The sequence below is a fragment of the Saccostrea echinata genome, unplaced genomic scaffold, assembly GCF_033153115.1.
Source record: "Saccostrea echinata isolate AGI-Se365-2 ecotype Australia unplaced genomic scaffold, CSIRO_AGI_Sech_v1 ptg000001l, whole genome shotgun sequence".
Lineage (NCBI taxonomy): Eukaryota > Metazoa > Mollusca > Bivalvia > Ostreida > Ostreidae > Saccostrea > Saccostrea echinata.
The window spans coordinates 7,441,309-7,455,433 of NW_026889750.1; the positions used below are offsets into that span (position 1 = coordinate 7,441,309).

The 14,125-nt window shown below is 34.7% G+C and overlaps 1 protein-coding gene across 1 annotated transcript; it reads left to right on the forward strand.

The window, feature by feature from the left end:
- The first annotated feature begins 593 nt into the window (after positions 1 to 593).
- LOC133184320 (double-stranded RNA-specific adenosine deaminase-like) lies at positions 594 to 10,731 on the forward strand. Its single transcript, XM_061319347.1, has 10 exons — positions 594 to 921; positions 3,110 to 5,079; positions 5,214 to 5,358; positions 6,108 to 6,294; positions 6,679 to 6,772; positions 6,856 to 7,011; positions 8,031 to 8,137; positions 8,557 to 8,739; positions 8,952 to 9,192; positions 10,148 to 10,731. Exons 1-10 carry the CDS (start codon positions 622 to 624, stop codon positions 10,377 to 10,379), a joined length of 3,615 nt encoding a protein of 1,204 aa, XP_061175331.1. The 5' UTR covers positions 594 to 621; the 3' UTR covers positions 10,380 to 10,731.
- Positions 10,732 to 14,125: the final 3,394 nt, after the last annotated feature.

The window sequence follows — 14,125 nt, forward strand, 5'->3', positions numbered from 1 at the left end:
ATTCAGAAATTATGGAAATGAACGTAGCAATAGACATGATAGATTTACAGAATATTTTTAACAGGTATATATGTTAATATTGAAAGTGGTGAATAAAATAGTCACCATATCTGAAAATTTCCTTTGAAGTAAAGCAGCCATGGGTCCAGTGGTTATCCTGTTCTTTCAGCCAAACTAAGCTCAAATGACTTTTCTGTTAACTTTTGTTTAGATTTTGTTCTTGATTGCATATTACCAACAAATTCAAATTCAATTGGTAATTTCAATCTTATTTTTTTTACCTTTCAAAAATTGAGTATGTTTCAAAGTTAATCAAACACTGCTGTATGTTTATGTTTTTTCTTATTGATATTTTTACTTTTATATGACGTACTATATAAGCTACTTTGTTACCTAACATTATTCATATATTGATAAAGTCAGATCTCCCAATATAATAAAAATCACCAGCTTAAAAAAGGAGATGCTACCGATTTAGGTACCCCATATTGATTTAGGACCCTTGTTAGGACCACTGTTTGTATTTGGCGCGTTGTGTCAATAAACTGGTCTTTAGGAGAACTAGTTTTCGATGTTTTCATCGAAAACGAAAACGAAAGAAGAATGGCAAAATAAAAAGAAATGGTAATGGCGGCAAGAGAGGCCCATCGAAAGAAAATTGTTGAATATTTAAACCAGTCTCACGACAAAACAAGGACCTTGAAAGACATAGTTCATCATGTAGGAACAGACAGAAAATCCATTAATCAAATACTCTATGCACTGAAGCGTCAAAGTTTGTTAGAACAGCTGTCAGGGGTCCCCCCGGTGTGGAAACTACGGAGCTATGTACAGGCTCTTAAGGCACCATTATGGCCTCATAACAATAAATACAGCGTCCGTATAGGGTCTCCTTCAAAGAAACTGAAACATACCAGACAGGTATTTTTATATATATTTAGAAGAGGTATTTTTAATCCATGAATTTGTGTGCACAGTTATTTTGGAAAATCCTACTTTCATTTTCAAAAAAAGCTAAATATAAGAATCAGCAAATTCAAAGGATTATAAAATAACATGTATGATTGTAAGAATGACAATCTCTTATTACAGGGTAAGTACGACAAAGCTTGAATGAACAGAATAAACTTTGAATCTGAAGGAAAAATTGAATGATTAGTGACTGGTAACACGAAATTTTTAGGCTTATGACACTATTTTAATACATATATTAAAGCCAGAGAACTTAGCTAACACGATAAAAAAGATTTTCATTTTAGTACATGTACTTAAACATGCAGAGAATAGAAATGTTTTCAATCTATACACTTTTGGGGATCTTTATATATCTATATTCATGGTTCAGTGGCGGATTTAAGGGTGGGGGGCGCACCCAGTCACAGTGTAAAAATGTCTACACGGTAGACTTCATTATTACACTACAAAATCTCTAGAATTCTCAAGGCCGCCCTAAGACCCCCTGCCTACTTTTTGCACCCCCCCCCACTTCAATTCCTGGATCTGCACCTGGGGTTGTCATGAAGAATTAGAATAGCAGGGAACATTAAAAAAAGTAGAAGGGAATCTGGGGTTCCTCCCTTAACAGGGGGATGAGGGGGAATACCAGAGTAACTGGGTATTAAGTCATTATAGGTGCGGAAACTCCCTGGCCCCAGAGACTTAGGGAAAACCTTGTATTTATATGTACCAATACTTCATTGACAAACAGATCATAACAAAATTTAAAAGATAAAAATTATAGTACACCAATTATCAAGGAAGTATTCAAAATTTTTCAAGTTTGTTTACTGGTAAATATTTTTTTGAGAATCCCAAGGATATTTGTTTAAGTTTTATCTTTAGAAATATTGTTTTCCCCAAAAAATTTAGTATTTAAGCAGACAGATGGAAATGTGAATGATGGAACAATTTGTATTGGTACTTAAAATTTATGAAAAAGAAGGGAAAAAAAATAATAGAAAGCAGCTGAATACATGACCTTTGAAAGTTATTTACAGTGAGAAATACTGTTTAAATACATGCATGACTGCAAAATGGCTTTTTATTGATTGTTTATCCATGATTTTATACATATATACTTTTTTCTTATTAAAGACCATTACCTATTTTAGCTCACCTGAGCTGAAAGCTCAAGTGAGCTTTTCTGATCGCCTGTTGTCCATCGTCTGACTGTCTAGCTGTCTGTCTGTCTGTCCTCCGTCCATCCATCTGTAAACTTTTCACATTTTCAATTTCTTCTCAAGAACCACTGGGCCAGAAAAGCTGAAACTTATATGGAAGCATTCTGGGGTATTTTAGATTCTGAATTGTACAAATCATGACCTCCAGGGGTAGGGTGGGGCCACAATGGGGAATCAAAGTTTTACATTAAAATATATTGGAAAAATCTTTAAAAATCTTCTTCTCAAGAACCACAGGGCCAGAAAAGCTGAAACCTACATGGAAGCATTTTGGGTTAGTGTAGATTCTAAATTGTTCAAATAATGACCCCAGGGGTAGGGTATAAATTTTACATTGAAATATATAGGGAAAATCCTTAATAATCTTCTTCTCTAGAACCACTGGGCCACTCTGAAAAGCTGAAACTTACATGAAAGCATTCTGGGGTAGTGTAGATTCTAAATTGTTCAAAACATGACCCCCGGGGGTAGGATGGGGCTACAATGGGGAATCAAAGTTTTACATTGAAATATAAAAGGAAAAACCTTTAAAAATCTTCTTCTCAAGAACCAGTGGGCCAGAAAGGCTGAAACTTTCATAAAAGCATCTTGGGGTAGTGAAGATTTGAAATTATTAAAATCTTTACCCCCAGGGGTAGGGTGGGGCCACAATGGGGAATCAAATTTTTACATTGAAATATATAGGAAAAATCTTTAAAAAATCTTCTCAAGAACCACTGGGCCAGAAAAGCTGAAACTTACAAGGAAGCATCCTGGTAGTGAATATTCTAAATTATTCAAATAATGACCCCGGGGGATAGGGTGGGGCCACAATACGTATTACATTGGGAAAATCTGGTGAAGAACAGCAGGGTCAAAGTTACTCGGTGAGCGTTGTGGCCCATGGGCCTCTTGTTTTTATACATATAACTTTTTTTTTCTTTTTAAAGACCTTTCAAATAGATCCTCAACAGGCACAGAGAATTATACAGTTTCTCCAAACAAAGAATATGCCTATTAAATCTATAGATGTAGCCAGACATTTAGGATTCAGAACCTCAAGAGATATTAATCCCACATTGTATAACATGGAGAAGACTGGAATTGTGAAAAAGTGTGGAGAAAGAGGGTCAGTTATGTGGATCTTAAATCCTACGGAGGGGTCACAACAAGCAGCATTGTTGGATGACCCAGGAATCATTGGATTGGGGATGCTACAGAATTCACCACAAATTGCTTATAGAGAGCCACAACAGGCCACTGGAGGTATCAGAGTGGAAGGCCAATTTGCACAATCATATAACACTCCTAACACTTTTGACAGGAATTTTGATCAATGTGCAAGTTCTGACGTCAGCACTGAGGATCCTTTCATGGGAAATCTTACTAGCAATCAGTTATCTGAGATTGAGTACGAGTCTTCACAATCGGAACCAAGTCTGAATTTTGATCAAATAAATGATGCCAGAAGGACTTTGAAAAGTCAAGGTTACATAGATGATGAGAGTGATTTAACAAGTGTTGGAGATGGCACAGAAGATGATATGGAAACAAATGTAGGAAATATTGCTCCCATGTATCAGTCCACTCCACTGGTAACCAGTCCGGAAAATAATTCAGGGGTTCAGTTTGAGGATACTGGTATAAATGAAAGCAGTGCTACTGCACCTTACTGTCAAAGTGATAGTGATATGAGTGACTCTGGGCAGATGGATCAAGTATTGAAAGGTTTGTTAAAGTGTCCTAATAGTACAGGGGTGAACTTTGTCATTGCTAAAAGGGCTGGTTTAGATAAGAATGAGGTTGAAGACATTCTACAGAAATGTATAAAATTAAAACATGTTTCAACAACAATATCTGGATCAGGTACTGTTTACACACTAACAAAAACTGGTGAGACCTATATAAAAAGCAAAATAGGGAAAGTAGAAACAAAGGGACATAAGACTGTGGAGCAAATATGTGCTCCTCCTCGAAATATGAAAAAGGAATTCACTGGCCCCCCACCAGTGCCAGCCAATCTTGTGAACAACCCTTACAGTGAATTTTGTAACCCTGACCTCTCAAGACCACAAAATCATAATGAACAAACAATTCCCCGCACCCACATGTCGATAGGGCAGCAATCAACTGTAGGCAGTATAAGCACTAAAGGAGCAAACTTGGGCATTCAAGATAATTCTGGTCCTCAACCTTTAATGTCAATTAACTTTACAGAAAATAATTCCCAATCATTTGGAGGTCTAAATTCAACTCCACGGGTACCATTATTAAGTTTACAACCACCTTCGAATACTGAACAGTCTAACTTTAAGTTTCTGCAGAGAGGTCCCTCTACAACATTTGGAAGAGGAAGGGGAAGAGGTTTGATGAATTATCAAAGTCCAAGCACCAGCTGTTCACCTGGTGGCTTTACACGTCCACCTCCCCCAGTGGAATTGATAAGAAAACAGTTAAATCAGACAGGTATTTCACCGAAAAGTGAGGGAGAGGCAAACATTGGGATTTCTGCCAGTCATGTCAATTTAGGGCTGCAGAAACTTGCAGCACAGTCTGCATCAAGTCCTCAACAGACATTTTATCAACAACAAAGCATGTCCAATTCTTCAAATTGTTTACCCCGTGTAGATTCAACTCCTAATCAAATGGTATTACAGGATGGTGGGCCTAGATCACTTGGATTGCCTATGAGGCCCAATGTGTATCCTGGTGGAATGGACCCGCAACCACAGTCCCTGCCTCCCATGGGAAATACAAGACCGTTAAACCCCTTTGATCCAAGTCCTCTGGACCTGAATTCAGAAAGTTTTGCAGCTCTAAACAAAAATCCTGTTAGTGCTCTTATGGAATATGCTCAGTCACGCCACCAGGAGGCAGAAATCAGAGTGATATCCCAAAGTGGGCCTTCCCATAAACCAAAGTAAGACATAAATAGAGTCATCTACTTCCATTTTAAAATACAGTAACAAAAGTATTCCCAGTTTTTCTGCTGAAAAAGATATTTCCGCATTTCATCAAATCTTTATGTGTTAAATAGTTGTGCTTGGTTGTTAGGTTTGTTATGGGTGTCTTCATTGGAGGTAAGCAGATTGCAGAAGTAACATGTTCCAACAAGAAAGATGGCAGAAAGGAAGCAGCAGACAAGGCTTTGAGGGCCCTCATTGCTTCTGGTGACTACAAGGCCACAAATATTGCTGCTGTAAGTATTTGAACAGACATAATTTGGTTTATCTATTCTTTACCATAGAGCTACAGTTCTGCAGCTGTGCGTCTCTGGCTGAAAATTTTTAAGGACTTCCTGAACTTATCTCACTTTTGCTTGGAAGTACTGCTGGTTATTATTGTGTTCGAAATGTTTCCCTTTTATCGGATTTCTTGTACATTCCTCCCAAAACTCCAAACTTACAGATCCCCTAGTGTGACTATTACCCATTTTAGAGTCCTCTGATTTCCAAGTCAAAGGGAATAGTGATTATAGTGAATGAATAGTAATGGTTACATGTATAAGGGTTTATTTGACTCTATAAGGCTGGCATTGATATATCCAGATAATTGTAACTTTATATAGAACTGTTTACATTTTATATGTGTTCATTGGGATTGTGACAATGGCTAGATTAAATCCAAAATGATTACTTATTTAATTTTAATTTTCCAAGTAAAACATAAATATTTTATCGAACTTGAATATATATGAGCAAATCACTTTCATGAGCAAAGGAGTATTGATAAATTGTATTTAATGCAGGGACAGCACTGAGTATAATTCAGTTTTCATAGTTTGGGAAAAGGAATAATGTATTTAAAATTTTGTCTAAACTGACCATCAATTTTTCCATAAATTTTGCTTGGTAGCATTGAAAGGACAGAACTATAATATTTTGCCAGAATGAGAGCATCTAGAATAAGTTTTGCTTTATAAATTGCTCACATTTTGTTTCTTTTAAGGCATCAAAACCTCAAGTTTCTGTAGACAAAATGACCCACTTTGACAAAATGGCAGCATTGGTCCACAGGTCTTTTAATGAACTCTCAGCCAGCATCAGCGAAAATTTCTCAGGAAGGAAAGTCATAGCAGGACTTGTGATGAAAATGGCTGCAGAGGACATCGGAACAGTCATTGCCATAGGGACAGGTATTGGCAGTTTCAGTACAGATGTAATTCTTTAAAAGAAATTTATCTAGATACATGTTTGCATATACAAGTTGTGTATTATGTCAATAATTGAACCATCAGTTATAAATGTGTAAGATTAGTCAACAATATAACATTTAACTTTGACATCCCCCCTTTTTGGTAAAGCGTAATTCCGTCTGGAAGATGGGGAAGTGGGGAGGGTTATTGTTATTTCATGTCTTTGACTTCTACTATAAAATGATAAACGTTTTATTGCATATCAAAGTTTATTTTAACAATTTTTTGATGCATGTATACTAATCTACCTGTACATGTATCTCCAATGTAAATCTGAATCTTGGAGATTTCTACCATCTGATAACAAATATGTTGTTTGTACAGGAAATAGGTGTATCACAGGACCGCAGCTAAGCCTCGAGGGAAACACAGTGAACGATTCCCATGCAGAAATCATCACAAGAAGAGGATTTATTAGGTATTGAGTTCGACACGGAAATAAATTTAGATGTTGCACACACAATGTGACAAGAAATAACATAATTTTTTTTTATAATGCAGGTTTTTATACAAGCAGTTGATGACTTATAATCCTGCCACACCTCATCGACTCTTTGAGCAGTCACCAACTGGAAAAATCCGCATAAAGAAAAACATCACATTTCATCTGTATATTTCTACCGCTCCTTGCGGAGATGGAGCTTTATTTTCTCCAAGGTAAATCTATTGATAAATAGAATTTCACAGTTATACAGTTTGGGAGGACTGTATGCTAAATAGCAGAAAGATTTGATTTCCTTCTTGGGTCAGAGGATATAGACAGTCAGTCCTATTTCTCCAAACTCTGCATTCTAAATGAAAATTACAGGTACATGTACTCTCAATAATCCTTTTTGGAATTAATATACTATTTTGCAATGGGTATTGGTGAAATAAAACACTCTCCTTGCTTAGGTCTAAATTGGATTATTTTGCATTGTAGAGTGGTCTTTGTTATCTCAGTGTATTGTCAGTTAAACAGTATTTTTAGTCTCTGAACTGTTTGATATTTAATCTTTTTAATGGCAGTCAAGAGGACAAGTAATACAAGTAATTCATATCTATCTTGGGCAGAAGGAAATGTTATTCATGTATCATACAGTAAAACTCGGTTATAGCGAAGTTCTGGGGACCTGCGAATTTACTTCGCTATATCTGTAATTTGTTATATCCATATTACGAGTTCGTTAAAGTATACATAACGAATTAGCAATGCAGATTTTTTCCTTCAAGTATGACTACCAAATGTATTTAGGGAAGTATAAAATGCAAAATCTACCTTTGGGGTTCAAGTTTTTGGCCAAATTTAGGTTCAGAAATAAATACTTAAAAAATTAATGTCAGTTCAATACTTTGGGATTGAAATCTTTGAGAATTCGCTTTAAAAGATGTAAATTTCGTTATTTTTAACTTATCAGTTCACTATAACTGTAAATTCGTTATATCCGAGTTCGTTATATCCGTAATATATTACTAAGAATTGTCAAGAGATTTGCTGGGGATTGCAGAAAACTTTGCTATATCCGTAAATTCGCTATATCCGTGTTCGTACTAAACGAGTTTTACTGTACATAAAGATACTTGCAGTTCTAAAAGTGTACTTGCATATATATAATAAATATTTTTTCCCTGATGTAAGAAGTAGAAAAAATTGTCACTTAAGTAGACATAATTAAATGTAACATAATTTTTTTCAGAGATGAAGCCTCCAACAATGCTGTACTGAGCAATATAAATGACAGAGCACACACACCCACCTTCACCAGTGCTGCCCAGGGTCTGGTACGAACCAAAATGGAGGGAGGTAGGAATTGGGATTCTTAGCTACTGTTTATAGGGAAATTTTTGCCCCCGTTTTATTTTCGTCTCTATCACCCTCATCCTAAGTTCGTAAATTTAAAATGGGTGGATTCAAAATAAACAGTATTATCTCTTTACATGTCTGGGTGAATTTAAAACAGCTAGAGCTAAATTGTTAGTGTGAAAGAGCGAAAATAACATGATAATCCTAAGTACTGTAAATGAATTAAGTATAAAGAATCACTTTTCTCTCAAATATTGATAAAATTTTAGACAAAATTTAATTTTTCTCATACGTCTTCATATTCTAAACAGTGTTTTACATCTTGAATTTTAGGCAGTCTCTGAACGGTTTTAAATGCTTCTAACTTTTCACAAGATGAAAGAAATTCATACTTTAAAAAATTCTTTGGTTCTTATTAGGTGAAGGAACAATCCCAGTAGAAGATGATTTTACAGCTCAAACTTTTGATGGAATCCAGAGGGGAGAGAGGCTGCGTACAATGTCCTGTACAGACAAGATTTGTCGCTGGAATGTAGTAGGAATGCAGGGAGCTTTACTGAGTCATATCTTGGATCCAGTTTATCTTGATTCGTTAACATTAGGTAAGATTATAACAGCCTATTAATATATTTGAACAACTTTGAATAACTGCTGTTATCTGTTTGTGATGGATAAAGAAATTCTGTGCAGAAAAACTTTTAACAGCTATTATGCCAAGTGAAGCCATGAAAAGAAGATTGCAGTCATTTTTTTTCTTCCCATAGAGTTTTTGACCTAATTAAGTACTAGTAATACTTCAGATTTCTTTGCATAGGATTATTGTATGATCATGGTCATCTGTCCCGTGCCATTTGTTGCCGTCTTGCCCGTGGGGATCCAGACATCAACAGCCAACTCCCTGACCCCTTCCATCTGAACCACCCTTGGCTTGGTAGAGTCACAGTCTGTGATGTTCCCCGGGAGACCCAGAAGACAAAGGCCTTCAGTGTCAATTGGTGCTTTAGTGATGCACAGCCAGAGGTCACAGATGGAACTCTTGGATTGTGTTGCACAAGGTTTGTGCTTCAGAGTTGATTAACATTTAACAATACTTGTCTGCATCCTCTTAAATACTGTATAAGCAGAAAATTTAGCGAGGATTCAATTTTGACATTTTTAGCAAGGGTTGAGATCATTTAATTTAAGTATCGCTAAAAATTTATCCCACATTACAAGTTATTGTTATCTTTCTATGCAACATAAAATCGCTAAAATTACTTCTCGCTAAAAATTAAATAATGATTTTTAAGGAAAAATGGCTATTAAAATTTGCGTCTCGCTAAAATTTCCACTTATACAGTAGTCTAGAATAAAGAGTGAATGTGCTACTGGCTATTATTAAGGAATCACTGTCTAGTTAGTAGAGTATGCCAGGGCATCAACGATAGTTGGAAACATGGGATAATTTGCATAATGGGCGAGCCCGTTATGCATAAATTATCCCATGTTTCCAACTATCATTGATGTCCCTGGCATACTCTACTAACTAGACAATGATTCCTTATATTTCCATTTCATTGTGAAATAAAATTGTAAATTTAGATTTTAAAAATGTAGACTAACAGATTTAAATTACACGAGGCCAAGCATGTCAATTTCAATAATCCCCGCCCACTGACGTCAAACACAAAGACAGCCGCACGAGATTTACATGCATTTTAGGCCTCCTTAGAGTCAGACACAAAGACAGCCGCACGAGAATTCCATGCATATTAGGCCTTCTTAGCTCCTGACCTTTCGCTTTGCGAAATTTGCATTAGAGTGGAATGATCAAGAAATCAACTCTCCTGACTTTCAAAGTGTTATCACAGAGAAAACAAATCGAAATGGAAATATTAGTGTTTCAACTTTCAAATAAAAATATATTTTCATTCCATTTTGAACTTGCTCTTCTTTGGTCCCTTAATTGCATTCTTCTTATTTTAATTAATTTTACTTGCCTTTCTTTACACAAATATTATTTTCTTTTAGCATTGAGAAGACATTATTTTCTCGCTGTTCCAAGAGGAATTTATATGATAGCTTCAAGGAAGTGTGTTTGAAACTAGGAAAAAACAATTTACTGAATTTCCAAACTTATGGGAAGGCCAAACAAGCAGCAACTGAATTTCAGTCAGCGAAAAAGGCACTGGTGTTGAAGTTGAAGCAAAACAATTTTGGGACTTGGGTGTCTAAGCCTCCAGAAGAAGAAATGTTCTCCTAATTTGCAGCTTATAGCATAATATTTTATGGTGCTTATAAATGGCATAGGGGGCATTACTTCTGTTTCATACAGAAATTCAATACTGAGATACTTAATGAATCTAACAATTTCTTTTTTACCTGTGAAATTGTTTTACATTTTTATCACATGTTGCAATTTTTTTTTTATAATCTATTTGTTTATTGCACAGAAAGAATCTGTTTGTTTCTCTGGTATTACCACATAAAAATTAACATTTAAGATAAGTGTATAGATATTATATGATTATTTTGTGTTCATTTATTGCACAAAACCAAATGCTGTTACCTAATATTACATGTATATTTCATGTATGGTTACATTTTTTGTGTATGATTCAAAACTCAGTCAGATTTTGTTACTTATACATACAAACTTCTGACATGTTTATTGCTTTTTAGTGTTTTTGTTTCATGTAATGTACATGTTTGTAACATAAAATTTACATAATTGAAATAAAAGATTTAAAAAAAAAAACCAGGAATGTTGTCATTTTGTCAGTACCTTAGAATAGTGATGTATAGGACATAATCAACAAACAAAAAGTATCTGCTGATGACACATTTTAGAAACTGGTTTCCTCACAGTGCAAGTCAAGCGAATAATGCAAGACCCCGACTATATATGTATAGTGCAAATATGTACAATTTTATATGTTCAAACTATGCCCTAAACCGCTCAAGTTACCTTGTGTTTTATTTGACAATTGCTGTTTTGTTATGGTTACCGAATGCTTATTTTTATTTTGTCTCTCTCTAATTGAAAGGGATTTGTCTATTTCAACAAAAAGTGTGAATCTTCATTTTCCAGTTGTTCTTTGAGGAAAATGGCTTTAATGTGTCAGCCTCAAGAAACAAGTTTATTTTTTTTTCAAGCCAACTGGCTCATCAAAGTAACAAAGTATGTAATTAAGAAAAAATCATCTAGAGAGAGTGAACTTAAAAATATATGAATATAAAAAAAAGTGTTAAAAACCAAGATTATTTTTTTTATCAGTGTGGCAGCATTCAAAAAATTAACAAAATTTAAATTAAAATTATTAGTAGTTAAGCGTTTAGTATAATAGTACTTTTCCAGAAATGTCTTTCTTAAGTTATTATAATAAGAGCATTTCAAAATAAAACTAGAGGAACTGTGAGCACTGAGCTAACAAAAAGATACCCTTGCATCCCATATGTTTATAATGGCAGAGTCAATGTTTTGCTATGGGAGACCTTAAAAAATGTGTCTGATCAAAAAGTAAAATAGAAGAGTACAATGGCACTACGTAATAGATATTTTTTGTCTTCTGTATCATTTAATCTTATTCAGTGGTATAGGAGGAGTTGTGGATAAGGGATGGGTACCCGTCAATATTATAGAAAGAATGGCAGTGTTTAATGCTGTGCTATTGGAAACTCCAAATATGAATCAATTCAAAAAGTAAAATACGAGGTGCACAATGGCACTATGTAACAAAGATTCTGTGAAAGTATCATTAAATTATATTCAGTGGTATAGGAGGAGTTGCGGATTCATTGCCATTATAATCATCGGTGGGTATCATTTTGTGAGCTCAGTGCTCACAGTTCCTCTAGTTTTATATAGGTTTTGTTAACTATTATTGCAAGCAGAAATTGTCCTATTCTCATATTTTACTTTTTTGACATTTTGGGTCTCCAGTAGCAAAACATAGATACTGCCATTTTTCAATAATATCGAGGGGTACCCATCTCTTATCCGCAACTCCTCCTAAACCACTTAATAAAATTTAATGATACTTTCACAGAATCTTTGTTACATAGTGCCATTATGCACCTTTTTTTATACCCCCGCTTGAAAAGTGGGGGGGGGGGGGGGTATATAGTGATGGGGGTGTCCGTCCGTCTGTCTAGCTGTCCTAGGCAAGTTAACTCTATAGTTCACTTAGTTTAATTTTCCTATAAACATACTACTTAGCCCTTTTATTGTAGAATAAGATGTTGTCATAAGGCAGTAATATCGTATTCGATACACGTAAGTGTTTTCCTCTAAAATTATTTTTCTTTGTGACTAGGTAAATTAGTAGAGTTATTAGTAGATCAGTAGAGTCTAGTTTTATTACATATCGCACTGCTGGGCACTCATGGAAAGGTACTACTCATAATTCCAGGAAAGCGAATAACAAGTATTTTCTAGTTTAATATATACTAGTACATGTGTATATTGACTACAGCAAGGGCCAAGAAAGAAGTAAATAAAAAATTTGGGGATGCTAAGTACCCAAATCAACTTTTGGAAAACGATTATTGGTGTCCTGTATAATTGCAATAAGATTTCAGAATTTTCATTTTCGTCCTGAGGGCCAAGTAGGGGTTAAAAAAAACGATGTTTCTCTACAAAAAAAATTGGTTCCATAAAGTCTTGCATTTTTTTGCATTAGCCAATTCATCTTTTTAAAAAGTTCTATAGTCATGTGATAAGGTTTTGGAAATTAAATTTTTATCAAGGAGTCTAATTTGGCTTTAAAATTTAATTCTTTCAACATAAATTTTTTCTTTACAAAGCTGTAATGAAAATTCTAAAAGCTTATTGAACCTCTACAGGTCAACACCAATCATATTTCACAAGATAAATTGACTGCTGGGAAAAATATAAGAAGCGGTTTAAACCCCTACACCCCCACGGGTGTTTTATTAAAATGAAAACCTTATTGCACAGCTGCAGGACACCACCTATCATTTCCAAAAGAGGAAAAGGCAACCGCTTTAAATGTAAAAGGAGTTCAAGGAATTAAGAGGTTGGTGTGAAATCCACTCTCATCATGGGCAGTAGTCAGATCATCTTTTGGTATACGATTTATGGTGTCCTGTAGTTATGTAATAGGGTTTTTGGAATTTTTGTTCATTCTCGAGGCCAATTAAGGGCCGAAAATTTAACACTTGCTTCTACACAAATTCTTGTTTCCAAAACTCTGTTTAAAACAGAATTTATATGCCTCATTAAATTCTAAAATTGCAGGCTGGTCATGGATTAGTCATATGTCAAAATACTTTTATATGCCTGGTCACATACTCACCTTAGCATTTTATGCTTATAATAGGATGCATGTAGATTTTCATATAAATCATGGAATAACTTGCATTCTTATACGTACGTGATATCTATTTGTCTTATGGCAGTATCTATAGTTTTGAGAGGAGAAAAGACAGAAAATCATGAATCAGATATTTTTACCTGAGAGTTGGTAATTGTTCTGTTTGTTGTCTGTATTGCTAGATACATGTCAAGTACATTTCTTCACTAGTATTTTGCAGTGGAAACATATCCAAAAGATCAGATTTGGGATAAAGTATATAGCTAGTGCATTACCATTGGGTAATTGGTAAATATCAAACGAACAATTCCATCATATTCGGTGGTTTAATATAAGTATCTTTTGATTGAAATTGAATTGAAATTGCTTTTAAAAAAGCCAATTTTGTATGAAAAGCATAAGAAAAATTTCCCAACTTACATAGTACTGATGAATTGACTCTAGCAGAGTTTATTTTTTTCAACATATCCTATGATGAGATAACATTTCAGGTCACTTGAGTCATTCTGTTATTCTGAACCCAGGGCAGATGGATTTCCAGTATCGATATGCGTCGTCCATCGCTCTTACAAATTATTGAATAATTTCAGCTCCTTCTTTGAATTTATAGACACAATCTTTACCGATATTTATTTTTATTCATATATAGAATCTTATATATATGTACCAAGAA

Bases quoted from the DNA above. Each gene is read 5' to 3' on its own strand.
- LOC133184320 (XM_061319347.1), top strand. From the start codon at position 622: ATGGTAATGGCGGCAAGAGAGGCCCATCGAAAGAAAATTGTTGAATAT. The intron at 922-3,109 runs GTATTTTTATAT...TTCTTTTTAAAG, and splicing joins AACTGAAACATACCAGACAG to ACCTTTCAAATAGATCCTCA. The intron at 9,193-10,147 runs GTTTGTGCTTCA...ATTTTCTTTTAG, and splicing joins CTTGGATTGTGTTGCACAAG to CATTGAGAAGACATTATTTT.